Source organism: Cannabis sativa, chromosome 3 (assembly GCF_029168945.1).
Source record: "Cannabis sativa cultivar Pink pepper isolate KNU-18-1 chromosome 3, ASM2916894v1, whole genome shotgun sequence".
Lineage (NCBI taxonomy): Eukaryota > Viridiplantae > Streptophyta > Magnoliopsida > Rosales > Cannabaceae > Cannabis > Cannabis sativa.
In genome coordinates, this window is record NC_083603.1 from 7,916,716 (window position 1) to 7,933,038 (window position 16,323).

Genomic DNA, 16,323 nt, shown 5'->3' on the forward strand with positions numbered 1-16,323 from the left:
CAAATCCTCAAAATATCGCGGTGTCCAAAAGTCAGTATATATACTTATATAAATATATATCTATATATATGTATCAATAAGTTTAATTTCGATGATTTTGATAAAAACATGTTCTTTCTTTTCATCGATCTTTCTCTTTGTGGGAATTGTGTTTAAATCTACTTAACTATTTTGAAAGGATAGTTCATATTGTCTTAGTTTAATTGATTTTCTTTACATATTAGAAGAGAGATTTTTTTTCTTTTTTTTTTTTTGTCTTCTGAAGGGTCTTATAAGCTGAGTAAATGAGATAATAATACCATATATTTTAGGCAGTTCAACTTGTTATGAATTTTATTAATGAAATACTTTGCATCAAAATATTATAGACATATTATATAAATTTTGTACCTTTAATTTAATCAATTTATGTTATATTTGTTTGTTAATTTGCTATTTTTCAGAACATATATAGAGGAGTCTGGACTTAGGGCTAAAGTCATCAGACGGACCTAATTAATATAGCTAGCCACACAATGATATATATACATATGTATATATCTTAATATAAACAAATATAATTTGCTAAAAGAAAGCTAATTATCACCATCATGTAATGTTGTAGAAAGTATTAATTATCACACAAACAAATATATTTATGAACTGCATGTATATAACGTTTTTTAGAATATTTAAGTGTTATAATTATAATAAGATGTGGACTTATTACTTAGGATGCTTTAAAAATTTTCTATGTATATATTCCCACAAATACAACATTAGTTTTTTAGTTATCAGAAAAATCGATGGAATAATAATCAACAATTTGATTAATTTGTTATAATAATATAATTATATGTATATATATATGCACACGCACAAATGCAGGATCAAAGATAAAACAACATTCGTGGCTCATGTTTATGACAACGGTTATCTACCAAAGGAAGGAAGAACAAGTAATTAAATTTATTTACTTAATTAATAATTAATTAATGCATACATACATTAATTCTTTTTCTTTTAACCTTTCTTTGTTTATTTATTTATAATATATGTATTCTATTCAAGTTAGAAGCATAATAACAAACTCTTGTTTTTCTCTTTGTTTGCAGTTTATCTTGGTAAGTAGTTTTGCATGATCAACCTTATATATATACTATCAAGCAAGGAAGTATATGTATACATATATATATTTATAATATAAAGGATGTATACTTATTTTATATCAATATATAATATTATATATTGTAGATAGTAAATTTATAATACAAAAAAATAAGGTTCAAATACTTATTTTAGTTTATACGTATATAGAATAAAGTGTTGTAAATTAATTATATTATGAATTTCTTGAAGAATTATAAATTTTTTTAAATAGATACAATATCAAAAAAATTAAAATTAAAAACTTAATGCCAAATATCTATATATATATATTTATAAATCATAATCTTTAATTACATAAAAAATTAACTATATTTGGAGTGGAATGAGCAGGGAGATTCGACAGGGAAGAAAATGCAGCCAGAGCTCATGATTTGGTCTCTTTGAAGTTTTGGGGAACTTCAGTGCAAACTAATTTTCCGGTATATATGTTATTAATTTGAACCAATATAAAAAAATGATATGAATTAATTTATTTAAATTTTCAATAATCAATATAATTGAAGAATAAATAGTAATAATAATAAAAAAATGATGAATCCAATTATTATTTTTTTTTTAAGAAAATTATCCCATATACTGTTTTTTTAATTTTTTTTTTCAGATTTATGGTTTGAATTTCTAAAGTAGTTGCAATAGGAGTTTCTATACGATTTTTTGTTGCAATTTAAGTTACAGCGCTAGTTGCAATAGGAGTTTCTATGTAGAATTTCGTAAAAATGCAAAAAAAAATTATTTTAAAATGTAAAAATAAAAAAAAAAAAAAAAAACTTTTTCCAATTATTGATCTAGCGATTTGTAAGAGAGATAAATAAAAGTTAGACATTTTTACACAAATTAGTTACAATGATATTTTTTTCTTTTTATATTTTTACGGATTTATTTTAATATTTTTTATGAAATTCAGCAAAAGCAACATTCTAACAATATAGTACAAATATCTTTTTCTCAAAAAAAAAAACAATATAGTACAAATATAAAATGACGTGTAAATAACACAGTGATAATGTTAATATTGTGAAGATATTTAGAAAAAGAAATAATTCTTATTTTTGTAAATAAAAACATACATATTTGTACAAATATTAAAAAAAAAACCTGTAAATCTGTTTTTTTTTTTTTTTTGTATTTATGGAAAAATATCTAAAAGTTAGTTATAATTTATGGAAAAAAAATCCGATGATTCCAATTGTTGCAATATTTTTGTTTCCAAGGTATCCTAATTAGCGTGATTACTTTGATAACCAATATTAACACTTTTTTGTCCTTTAAGGGCTCGTTTGGTACGCTATTGTAGTGTATTGTATTGTGTTGTATTATATTGTATTATATTAGTATTATTTAATACAATACAATATTTGGTATTGACTTGTATTAATCACTACTAGAAAATTGGGTTTTAGTGACACACCTTAAGTAACTCTAAAACTATATAGTGACACTTCAACGCGCGTCACTAATGAGGGTGACTGGAAAGACAGTTTTTAGAGACACTTCAAACGTGTCACTGAACCCTTTTACATTCATTTTTTGCGCGTCACTATAGACGTATAGAGTCAGGTTTTGTCAGACTGAAAATGTAACAGCCACACACATGAAGTGTCACTATATCCTTTTTTTTATTTTTTTATTTTTTTTTATTAATATTTTTGGAGATATAGTGACACCCAAAAAGTGCCACTATACTTATTTATTTATTTATTTTAATAATTTTTTTAATATAGAGTTTTATTTTTTTATTTTTATAAATATTTATTTATTTATTTTTATTGTACTAATATTAATAATTTTCTTTTCTTTGCTTATTTCTGTTATTGGGGCAAAATTTCAAAATAACTAAATAAAAATTTCAAATTCTAAATTAATTATTGTAAGGTATAAACATCAATTTCATTCATCATAAATAAAATATCAGTAAAATTTCAAAGATAAACAAATACAATACAAATTAAAGATCTAGCTAATCCCATAAAAATTAACATATATCAACACAAAATAAAAAACTAACCCTAAAAACTGATTTAAAAAATAAAATCCAATGAAAAACAACAAATTTCAGATTCAGTAAATCCCTGTTTGAAGTTCCCACCACATCTACAAACTCAAAACCACCGCCTATATCAGTTTTCGATCCTCCTTGCATGCGCCCAAACCCTGAAAGTTTCTCAATCCAATCTTGAAGTCACCTAAAAAAGAAGAAACCATTAGATCTAAGACTAAAAGTTAGAGTGGGAGATGAGCAAGAGAGAGAGAGGGAGATCAGGCAAGAGAAATATTGGAGAAATGGTGGACTGCTTGGCTATGCTTGTAGACGGAGGAGGAGTTGGGCACGCGAGGAGGATCGACGTCAACGACAGTGGAGCTGCAATCGACGATGAGGGGCGGAGTTGGAGCTTCGGTTATGGTGAATGGACAGAGGTTGATGCCGCTCAGGAAAGGGAGAATGGTGAATCTGGTGGCTGAAAGAAATATATTTTAGGGAGAGAGAGATAGGCGAGAAAGAGAGATAGCTGTGAAAAAAATTAGGGTTTATTTGTTGCAATTTGAATGCAAAGGAGAGAGAGTCAAAGTGTATATACACGTATGAGACCACCTGTTTTTCTTTTTTCTTTATTTCTTTTTTAAATTTTTTTATTAATTCAGCATTAACTTTTTCTCAAAAAAAATTATTTTTCTAGAGTATCGTGCTTATTTATTACCATAAATAATTAATTAAATTTAATATATCCCTTTTATATCTCTTTTTAGTTTTTTTTTTTAATAAATAAATTTATAGAGAGAAATAGGATAACTAAGGTTTTTTTTAAATATGTTGATTGTATTCAGCTTTTTTTTTTCCTTTTTTATTTTATTATATTTATTTTATATTTTGTTATTTAATTTTTTATATTGGGTGATAATGTTTTAATGAATTGAGAATTGTAATTGATTTAGAAGAGGGTGGCGTGAATAACCATGATTTACCATTATTAATATATTTTTATTTATTTATTTATCAATTACAACTGTACTATTTTATATAAAAAATTAAGTTATGATATAGTGACACGCCAGATGTGTGGGGATATGTTTATCCATTCACGCCTGGCGCGTCACTATATGCCAATATTTTTATATTAATAAAAATTTAAAAAAAAAAAAATTGTTTTACTCTTTAGTGACACACGTTACAAGAGGCTAACACTGAATGTTTAGAGTCTAATTATGCATGTCACTAAAAATTACTCTCAACTCTTTAGTGACACGCACTTTTCTGCGCGTCACTATATAGTGTCACTAAAAGGGTAAATTGTAGTAGTGAATAGATTATGTAAAGTTATAATATATTTTCAATACACTCGACTACAACACCAACTACGGGTCTGGGTCTGGTTCGGGTCCAGGTCTAGGGTTTGGGGTCTGGGGTCCAGGTTCGGGGTCCGGGTCTAAGTTCGGGTGGGGTCTAGGGTCCGGGTCCGGGTCCCAAGTTTGGGTTGGGGTTCAGGTCCGGGTCCCGTGTCTGGGTTTGGGTGAGAGATTGGTGTTGATCTCGAATTATTTGTAAATCACTACAAAAAATTTTACTTTTAGTCACAACAAAATTTGTGACTAAAGATAAAAAAGTTGTAGTTAATTATAAATTATCATTATTGTGTTGTGACTAAAAAGTCTGTGGCTAAAAGCATTAGTCACAAAAATTACAATTTGTTGTGACTAAATGTATTTTTAGTCACAATATTTGTTGTGACTAACACTAAATTAGTGACAACTTGTAACTAAATACTATGTTTTAGTCACAAGTAACTTTTTGTTGTGACTAAAAGTCACATTTAGTCACAAAAAATTTATGTTGTGACTAAAAGGTTGTCACTAAAAGTAGTAATTTTTTGTAGTGAATATTATAATACAAGCTAATACGGACTATTTGTTATGTATTAAATAATACAACATATATTGTATTAAAAAATTTAGTCGTAATAATTAATACAATACATTGTTTTATCCAAACATAGTGTTATTTATTATTTAATACAATACAACTCTTATACGGCATACCAAACGAGCCTTTAAGCTCTTAATTAGGTTAAGTTTTGTGCTAGATATTAAAATTATAACTAAAGTAAAAATAAATGAATTTATAATAATTTGAGAGGAAAGAATAATATATATCTTGTTATCTGATCTTTTAAATTGAAATAATTTTGTAGATAAGCGATTATCTAACTGCAATAGAAGCCATGGAAAATATGACAGACCAAGATGTTGTTGCAACAGTTCGAAGGTAATATTATAAATATATATATGAGATCAAAGAGTACTATAATGTTATAAGGTATCTTATGGTGCCCAACAATATTCTATAACATCACATATCATTTTTTTGGTAAATGAGTAAATTTATACCACAAAAATAAGCTTACAAAACAATTCAACCTGTACAAATTAGTTGAGAATTCTCAACTTATCAAACCAATCTAAATCTTTTTCACTGATTTTTTCTTTTTTAATAAGAGAAAATCTATCACAAATTTCTCTTTTAACTCTATTTACAGTTATAGAAACTTTATACATCTTAGCCTCCCAAAGTGCAATATTCCTAGCTTCCCAAATTTTGTAAACAGTTGCATTTACAATAGCTAAAAATAATTTCTCCTGAACTTTGAAAATCTATTTATCCAATTTAATGGTATCAAGACTTGGATTTCTGATCATAATCTATGTCCAAACAAACAACTCTATGTTGACTTCTTTACTAGCCAAAAAAGATGGTTATACGATTTTAAATCGATGTTACACAAGAGACAAGTACCATCAAAGATCATACCAAAATTGATTAGTCTATCCCAAGTTTAAAGTCTTTGCTTACAAGCTAACCAACTTATAAATTTGTACTTGGGAGAACTATACATATTCCAAATGAAGGAATTCTAAGCTTTGGTTTTGTTCTCTGAGCCAAATCTTTGAACAGAGCTTGGAGATGCTGAAATTCATAGTCAAGAACTAGCAAAATCTATTTTCCCTTTGATCAAATTATTCATCTCTACTATTTTCTTACAATACCAACTCCCTCCTTGTGGAGCTTTAGCTCCACCAATTTTGATCTTTTATGTAAACCGAATTAACTATTTTACCCATAAATTATCTTTCTTTTGAGCTATGTCCCAAACATATTTTCCTAAAGCTCCCATATTCCATTGTTCAATTTCAAAAACTCAAAACCTCCAAAAAATTTTGGTTGACACACATCATTCCAAGCTATCAAACTCGATCTTTACCTTTCTACAAATTTTTTTTTACAAATACTACTGATTTTCCCCCAAAATGTATTTAGGAAGTTTTATATATATTTTTGTACTACAATAAGAATATGTAAACTTGATATATGACATGGTGTCACGGGCTCACCTTTTCAGGCAGCGGAACACCCGTGCAGTACCTTGACTTCTCCATGTCAAGGTCAGCCTTCTAACCATCCGAGTAACGAAGGGCTCATTTCTCGCGCGACTGTGTGCCTCATGCACACTTCCGTCTCTCGAACAACTCTTGCCGAGTCATGCTCGCAAGCATCTATGAGTGCATCCATGCATCGAGGCTCTCTAGCCAAGACACTCGCACTGTCCATAGGTTCTCACTATGATAAGACAAATCCCAACACCGACGCTCACCTAGTCACTCGTGACCAAGATAGCATGTGTGGCAAGATGCCAACACCAAGCCGACGTGCCAACGCTTCTATCATGCCCCATTCGATACTGTCCAAACAGTCTCTCTCATCGCCCAAGGACTCCCATACGTCCATGGACCAATCCTCAAGGCGCCATACCTCCACGCATGTTGGCAGGCCCTCGAGACAAGCTACCAAACTAGCAGCATGCGTTAGACCTCTATCCCTTTCCAGCATGGTGCATCCGTCCCATGCGTGCATGCAAATTAGCCCACGAATGACTACTCGTGTCATCTCGTATTGAGACTCGTGGCCAAGGTGCACCACAACGTCTCTTGGAGGTTTGGGCCACGCCCTGTGCAAGCGGCATACCGGCAAGCCAATAGAAATGTACCCGTTAACCTTTGGCAGCTTCTTAGACGCACTACCGTGTCAGTCTAATAATGTCCATGAGTACTCCAACTCATGGAGACATATGAGTCCCCTTGCGGTCCTCATATGTCCGCTTTACTAGCCTCACTGACTAGTAGTAGCTCGCTTAACACCAAGGTGCAAGGGGGTGGTGGAGAGCTGACACCAGGGTCCCCCTTTAAAGAGCGATCTGAACTTTTAGCCTTCTACCAGGAACATACATGATTTTGGCTCTGTAGACATACGAACAAACCGTATACCAAATCACATAGTTTTTCCAATTCGATTGCACCATTGTATTTGTAGATCCAAATAAATGGCGAATACCAAGTCCCGTCGCGTTCCGGACAATATTGAAGATATTTACAAAAATGCCACTGCCATACAAACTAAGCATCAGAATGCCACCAACATGCACACCAACATGCACACCAACATGCGTCACTACTTCACCACCACATGGCCAGCTTGTGGGCATCACCTAGCTTGTAATGTGCCATCTTGGCATGCACGTTACATTCTCCCCCACTTTAACATGTCGATGCCCTCATCGACGAACTGTAGGCAAATCTTCCTGATCTTGACTCCTAAGCTTACTCCAAGCTTCTCTTGAATCTTAAGTCTGCCCTTGTCCCTCTACCTCTGTAGAACCACCCTCTTGGTGACGATATCTCTCGCCCATACTTGGACTTGATCAAAGAACTTGTGCCACTGTCGCTATTTGATATCTCCCATGGAGTAGTGCCTCCGCACTAGAATACTTCCCCCAACATGAACTCCTCTAAGTCTATCACAATGTCCCTCCAGTCAACCAAGTACCCCTTGCAACACTGACCCTAAAGCTAACATATCCTTTTATTGGCTCACCCGCCAATTGTCCAATGCATACTCCTTTTTACAAGGACTAAGTATGGTGCACCCCTCGGGGTGAGGTTCACAAACCAACCGTACCCAACGGCACCTACAGAACATGCTTCCACTGAAGCCAAGTCCCTCTGGACAAGTCCCTCCAGAAACTTCACACGCCAACTCCATGGCGCACCATCCTCCTGATGGCAATCGAGCAAGATACTCCTCTCGCAGGATAAAATTTAGTGTGTTCCACCTGAACGAGGCTCGCAAGCCAATTTCACCCAATGCAGCACCAAGTGCACTCTTGCACAAAATCTCTTTGCAAAGTTCTCAACATTGGCCCTCTGGCCCTACCGCACACCCACGACTTCATGCAAAAGGTCCTACTGACCCACTACATACATGCTCCTCTGAGCTTCTTTCACGCGGTCAATGATCTAACAATCACCCAAAGCCACGAATTTGCCCTCTGGCTCCTGCTTGTGTCGGCTCTCAAAACTATTCACAAGTCTATCTCCCAAAATCAACCTTGCATCCTCTGATGACTTTCTAACTTTTGACAAACTTGATAACACCCAGTCTTACTCTTAAGACTTGAAGTCATCCCAATCCACTATCTCCCATCGGCATATGCTCTCTGAACCATTCGGCTTACAGTGTCCCCATTAACATAAAATATGCCCATAACATGCCGCAAACTAGCTCAGTCTTGATCCAAGCCTATGCCCCTACATATTGTCTATCTGCAGCTTGTAGCAATCATGCAAGTCTTCGCATTGAACAGCCCATCTGTTGTAGTGTTTTCCTCTGGATTCACACACCAAAACTGAACAAGTACCCTGATTCTTCAAACACATGAATTAGTGGGCTCCCCCACTTCAACTTGGGAAGAACTTCTCTTAGAGGAATACCCCTCAAGGTATAGCTCGCAAGCTAACCACATACTCGCAAACGGTCCCTCCATTCCAAATGTCACTTTGATGAAGATGTTGAACTAATGCCTCAGTCATTCTGACTCTTCACCCCTCGACATTTATATGTTGCCTTAGTACCTTAGTCTTGGTGACTTTCACCTTAGGCAAACATTGCCATGATGTTATCTTAGTACCTGAGTCCTACAGACTTTCACCCTAGATAACTGGCATTGCCTGTGTCCCGAGTCTTCTTGACTTTACATCCTGAACAATAATCCATCTCCATGATACTGATCTCGATGCTTGTAATGAATCCCTAGTCTGATGAGTGAGCCGTGAAGGTCTCTCCCCCACTTCATCTATTGGCGTCCTTGACAACATGCTCACACGTGAATGCCTGACCGCCCAACTCTTCATGCACACCATGCCATCTAAAAGTGCATGCAAACTCTAGCACCCCTCTTGACTTTCGTAGGCTCACATGACGACTAAGTCCCACTGGCACAGCCCTCTAGCCTCCACTCAAACTCTAGTGCCATCTTAACACTTGCGCTCAGTCTTCGTAGCCCAACTGGCTTCATAGATGCATTCATTCCACAACTACGCATCTCTACCGATGCTTTTGTGTGACTTACCCCCACTGGCGCTTTAACAAGCCAATACATCCCACTCAACTATCTCGGCGCTTCCATATGGATCAAATAAAAGTCACACGCGAACACCTCCAAGTACAACCATCCACTGACGATTGGGCCTCTGCCCCCTTGGTCTCCATGTGCGTCCCTCTTGACACACTCATGTAGCAACCGAAGCATTCCATGTCTATCTCAAATTGAACCATCTCGGTCATCAACTCTCGACCACTATCGTGACTAACAAGAATCTAGGGGCCCCTGCACTACTTCCACACCCATGCCAACAAGCTTCCTTTTGAGCGCCTCCTGCAGCTTACGGTGTCACTCAGGAAAACTCGGCCTAGTGTACCAAGCATACAGTATGGACTACCCAATCAACCTTGTACTATGCTAACAAGTTTCAAACATTCTGTTGCACCTCTCTACAATCACACGTGGTAGTTATCTTTCTAGCATCCTTCCACACACTTACATCCCCTCTAGGATAGGCCAACTAGGTTCACCTCCTACTGAGATAAACCTGGCTCTGATACCAATTGTCACGGGCTCACCTTTTCAGGCAGCGGAACACCCGTGCGGTACCTTGACTTTTCTAAGTCAAGGTCAGCCTTCCAACCATTCGAGTAACAATGGGCTCATTTTTTGCGCGACTGTGTGCCTCGTGCACACTTCTGTCTCTCGAATAACTCCCACTGAGTCATGCTCGCAAGCATCCATGAGTGCATCCATGCATCGAGGCTCTCTAGCCAAGACACTCGCACTATCCATCGATTCTCACTATGATAAGGAAAATCCCAACACCGACGCTCACCTAGTCACTCGTGACCAAGATAGCATCTGTGGCAAGATGCCAACACCAAGCCGACGTGCCAACACTTCTATCATGCCCCATTCAATACTGTCCGAATAGTCACCCTCATCCCTCAAGGATTCCCATACGTCCATAGACCAATCCTCAAGGCGCCATACCTCCACGCATGTTTGCAGGCCCTTGAGACAAGCTACCAAACTAGCAGCATACGTTAGACCTCTGTCCCTTTCCCACATGGTGCATCCATCCCATGCGCGCATGCAAACTAGACCACGAATGACTACCTGTGTCATCTCGTGTTAAGACTCGTGGCCAAGGCGCACCACAATGTCTCTCGAAGGTTTGGGCCACGTCCCGTGCAAGCGGCATACCGGCAAGCCAATGGAAACGTACCCGTTAACCTCTGGCAGCTTCTTAGACGCACTACCGGGTCGGTCCGATAATGTCCATGAGTACTCCAAATCATGGAGACATATGAGTCCCCTCGCAGTCCTCATATGCCCGCTCTACTAGCCTCACTGACTAGTAGTAGCTCGCTTAACACCAAGGTGCAAGGGGGTGGTGGATTGTTGACACCAGGGTCCCTCCTTTAAAGAGCATTCTCAGCTTTTAGCCTTCTACCAGGAACATACATGATTTTGCCTCTGTAGACATTCGGACAAACCGTATACCAAATCACATAGTTTCTCCAATTCGATTACACCATTGTATTTGTAGACCTAAATAAATGGCGAATACTAAGTCCCGTCCCGTTCCGGACAATATTGAAGATATTTACGAAAGTGCCACTGCCATACAAACTAAGCATCAGCATGCCACCAACATGTACACCAACATGTGCCACTACTTGAGCACCACTTGGCCAACTAGTAGGCATCACCTAACTTGTAACGTGCCATCTTGACACGCACGTTACACATGGCATAGGATGTTAAATTTTAGATCAAATGATATAGAGACATGCAAATAATCTTATGTATATAATTTTATAGATTGAATATATCAAACACAAAAATTAAGATTTTGTACCTCTAATTATCGATGCTTCCAAATTCTCACTGTAAAAAATATAATTTTTAGTGACAACTTTTAATGACAGCGAAAACTTTTTATGACTAAATGTGACTTTTAGTCACAACATAAAGGTTGCTTGTGACTAAATATTTTATTTAGACACAAATTGTCACTAATTTAATTTTAGTCACTACAAGTATTATGACTAAAAATACTTTTAATCCCAAAAAATTATAATTTTTGTGACTAATACTTTTAGCAACAGACTTTTTAGTCACAATATAGGAATGATAATTTATAATTAGTCACAACTTTTTTACTTTTAGTTACAAGTTTTGTTGTGACTAAAAGTAAAAAAATTTATAGTACCTTAATAATACTTTGAGCTTTAAATCTATAAAATAAGGGTGAAAAAATTAGTAGGGTAATAAGAATTTGCAAACATCAATAAATATAAACTCAATACCAACATCCCTCTTATTCAAAATTAGATAAGAACATAAACAATTAATTCTTATAATATATATTTTTTTAGTAAAAAAGATGAATTTTATTTCTCTAAACAAACTAATTACGACCACATCACTTTTTACACTTTTCTACTAGTATATGCAAACCAAAATTGATCTACAATACTCACTTTCTCATTTTTAAAATGATAAAATTTAAAACAAATTTATTCTTTGCATCTACAATAATTTTTCTATCAAGAGTTCATCAAAAATAAAATCATAAAAATTCTATCAAGGGGGACTTTTTGGTTCCAAAGTACATCATTTCTAGTTATCAAATACTATATATACATTAAGAATTGAAATGTATCTCTCTTTTAAATTTTGACTCCCGACACCCTTTAATCCACTTTAAAAGACCTTTAAGAGTGTAATTTTTGGAGCCAACACCAGCCCATTGCATCAACATCTTCGATATAAATTTAATTGTAATTGTACTTGACGAAGAGATGCTCATGAGATTTAGTTTCACTATCACAAATCATCCAGTAGCTCTCTTTGATACAACTGAATTTTAATAACCGATATAGCAAGCCAAGCTATCATTTTGTGCTTTGGACTACTCATTCTACTTCAAATACTTTTATTCTACTTCTTTTCATGGCTCCTTGGACATAGTTTTTGGTATAGCTTTTCAATAGAAAAATTCTGCTGCATAAAATCAGCTATATATATTCTATCTTTAATCAAGTTTTTCACCATCATAACTTGTTTCCAATACGAACTGCTCCTTTATGGGACTTCATGATTCCACCAATTATCATTCTTTATATACACCGATTGTACCCAACGAACCTAAAGGTTATCTTTTTTTCAAAGCTATGTCCCAAACATATCTTCCCATAGCATGGCTTGATTAAATTTTTTATGCAACGAAAATCCAACCCACCAGCTACCTTGGTTGGCACACCTGCTACCATGATATATAACCCAAGGCCGAAAAATCATAGCTACTTTTCCACAAAAAAAGCTCTACAAATATTATCTATTTTAGTTAAAATAGACTTGGGAGAATAAATATTTGAGCCCAATATGTATGAATTGAGATGAGTACTGAGTTTATAAGTACACACCTACCTGCATAAGACATATTTTTAAACTCCAACTTTGATTCGTGCAACCATTTTCTCCATAATACTAGTACAATTAGTTTTTAAAAGCTATTTGCCCATATAGGCATACCAAGATATCTAAAAGGTGAAGTACTTTAAGTAAAACCCGAAACATCAAGTATATATTGAATATCCAAGTCAGTCACACCTCAACAATAAATAGCACTTTTAGAGGCATTAGCTTGTAGCTCCAAAGTCTTTGAGAAGGTCTGAACTGTTCTCAGCAGGAGCATAATAGAATGAATATCACTTTTGAAAAAAAAAAAAAAAAAAAAAAAAGTAAGATTTCATCTGCAAAGCAAATGTGAGTAAGTTTCAAATCTTTGCACCGAGGGTGATAACTGAAATTTGTCTGTTTGGAAACCTTTGCCAACAATCTTGAAAGGTATTTCATGCCTATAATAAAGAGAAGAGACGACATAGGATTCCTTGTCAAAGACCTTTCTTGGAAGCAAAATAACTATACATTGAACCATTGAAAAGAATTGAAAATTTAGGAGTAAAAATGCATACCATGACAAGTTTAATGAATTTTTGGGAAAACTGAAGAGCATTGAGCATCTCTTCTATAAATCTCCAATCAAGAGTATCATAAGTTTTTATTAAGTCTTTTTTCACCATACAAGATGGAGAGGTATGCTTCCTTCCATAGTGCCTCACAATATCTTGGCACACCATGATATTATGAGCAATAAACCTACCATGCACTACCTTGGTTTTCGACAATAATGTGTGAAAAAATAGACATTAACCTATTACAAATAGTTTTATAGACCACATTGCAACAAGCAATGGGTCTATAATCACTCACATGGCTCCGACATTTGCTCTTAGGTATAAGAGTAATAGTTGTAGCATCCAACTCTTTCAAAAACTCACTAGTGAAGGACCGATATGAATACACTTTTGTAAAATCATCTTTTACCAACCCCCAATTTTTTTAAAAAAACCACTGCTAAAGCCATCAAGATTTGGAGGTTTATCCTCCGAAAAGGAAAATAGAGCATTCTTAATTTCTTCCTTATAATAAGGAATATTGAGGAGAGAAACTTGAGAGGGAGAAACAACATGACCTCCTTAATAATTGAGGAAATGAAATGAAATAAAATTGGATAAGTAAATTAAATAAAATTGTTATTAAAATACTATTGACCATTTTCTAAAAAAAGTCTATCTTTCCACAATTTGGCCTGGTCAATACCTAGTTGGGCCGAGTCACTTTTAATTCAACAAATTAAATTTATAGAAATAGTGTATTATATTAATTATAAACTAAATATTGACTTGTAATTATTTTGTTGAGATGCAATAAAATTCAGCTTACTTACCAAAAAAAAAAACTAAATATTGAGTTTAAATAAAAATTAATTATAATTAATTTAATTATCCATTCTAAAATATCGATAATATTCTTACAGCAGTAGTACTATAACTTAGCAATTGTCACTAGTTAGATAATACCACTTAAATTTGTATATCATATATATAAATTTATTATTATCTGGGCTAGCTGTTTCTATTTTTCACTCATTTTTTTTAAAAAAAAAAATCAAATAATTTACATATTATCAAAATCAAGATTCAAATAATTAACTATATATTTTCTTTTTTACTAGTATAATTTAACATTTTGAATAGTTATTAATTAATACAGAGAACTGTTCATATACAGTATATTTATATATATATATATTTTATTATATTGATGATGATTAGTTACATATACATGCATGCATTGACTACACTTGTAGGTCAAGTAACAGCTTCTCAAGAGGAAAATCCAGGTTTCGTGGTGTTGTAAAGTAATTATTCATATTTCCATGTCTCTCTCTATACATGTATATATATACACATACATATTATACATATATTTATACAAAATTAAGTAAGTTGATTTGGTACATAACAGGCATGCAAATAGTGGGAAATGGCAAGCTAGAAAGGGACCTGGCAAAGAGAGTTTCTTGGGAACTTTTGGTTAAGTCATTATTAATATTATATATATTTTTATAAATATAAAATGAAACTTAATTATATATAATACTTATTAACTTAATTAATCAAATAATTAAGTGCAGAGAGTGAAGAAGAAGCTGCCATAGCTTTTGATGTTGCGAGCATTAAGTTGAAAGGAGACAAGGCCATCACAAATTTCAACATAAAAAGCTACAATGTCAAAGCTATATTGGATGGAATGAAATCTTCAGTTGATGATGATGATGAGAGTACTACTTCTAATACTTTATCATCTTCATTAATGGAGGGAAATAATAAGAGAAGGAATAAGAAGAGAAACTTGACATTTCATGATCATACCATTAATAATATTCTCGGGAACCAAACTGATCATGCAGAATATTTCTCATCAGGAATAAACATGGCCAACATGTTAAGAGAAAACTCATCATCACCATCATCAGCAAATAATGATTTGTTGATGATGATGTCATCAAGAGAAGAAGATGGGAAAAGCTTAAGTTTAGGTTTGGGATTGGGATTGGGATTTCAACACTCAAGTTCAAGTGCATTTAAATCTTATAATGGTGGTGATGAAGAATCTGATGGTCCAGTGACTACTACAGTCTTCAAAATTATGGGGTCAAGTGTTTATCTACCACCGTACGATCATGATCATGATCATGATGAGATGGATGGAGCAATGTTCAATGATCATGTTGTTACTAATAAGTCTGAGTTTAATCATGCTAGTTCAAGTTGTTTTAAGCCCTTTAAGAAGCCATGATGATAATATCATAATGGTCATATTCCCCAAATCTATAGATACATATATTATTGTTATTGTTTCTTTATTTCCTTATCTAAACTTGAACTTAGTAGGTAGTAGTTATATAATTACTACTTAATAATTGTATTTATATGTTCTGGCATGAAAGTAACTAGCTAAGCTAGCTATACTATCCATTTTCATATGTGAAACTGAAAAGGACAGTGTCAAGTTAACTGCATAATCATAGTTTGTTTTGTTTTAAGAAAAGCTTTCATAATAAGTTATATTTTCTTCAAAATTATGCTTCTTTATTAAATATGTTCAAATGCAAGTAATTATGGAACCATTGGGCCTTAATGTGGAATTTCCGAAAATGCTTAAGATTTTGAAAGGAAAAAGAATACACAATATTAAATCTATTTTTTTAACTGAAATTTATTTGTAAGTAAAGTATTCTCTTTGTTTCTCTTTTCTTTCCCTTGTAAGGTTGACACTACCAAATAGGGGAAAATTATATGTGAACATGCAGTTAATGTTGAAGATT

General features: G+C 33.9%; 1 protein-coding gene across 1 annotated transcript; it reads left to right on the forward strand.

Moving 5' to 3' along the window:
- The first annotated feature begins 1,465 nt into the window (after nt 1-1,465).
- Nucleotides 1,466-15,794, forward strand: LOC133035884 (APETALA2-like protein 1). The gene is made up of 5 exons (XM_061112323.1): nt 1,466-1,568; nt 5,334-5,407; nt 14,803-14,853; nt 14,961-15,028; nt 15,130-15,794. The coding sequence occupies exons 2-5, from the start codon at nt 5,364-5,366 to the stop codon at nt 15,792-15,794; spliced, it is 828 nt and encodes a 275-aa protein (XP_060968306.1). The 5' UTR covers nt 1,466-1,568; nt 5,334-5,363.
- The last annotated feature ends 529 nt before the right edge of the window (nt 15,795-16,323 follow it).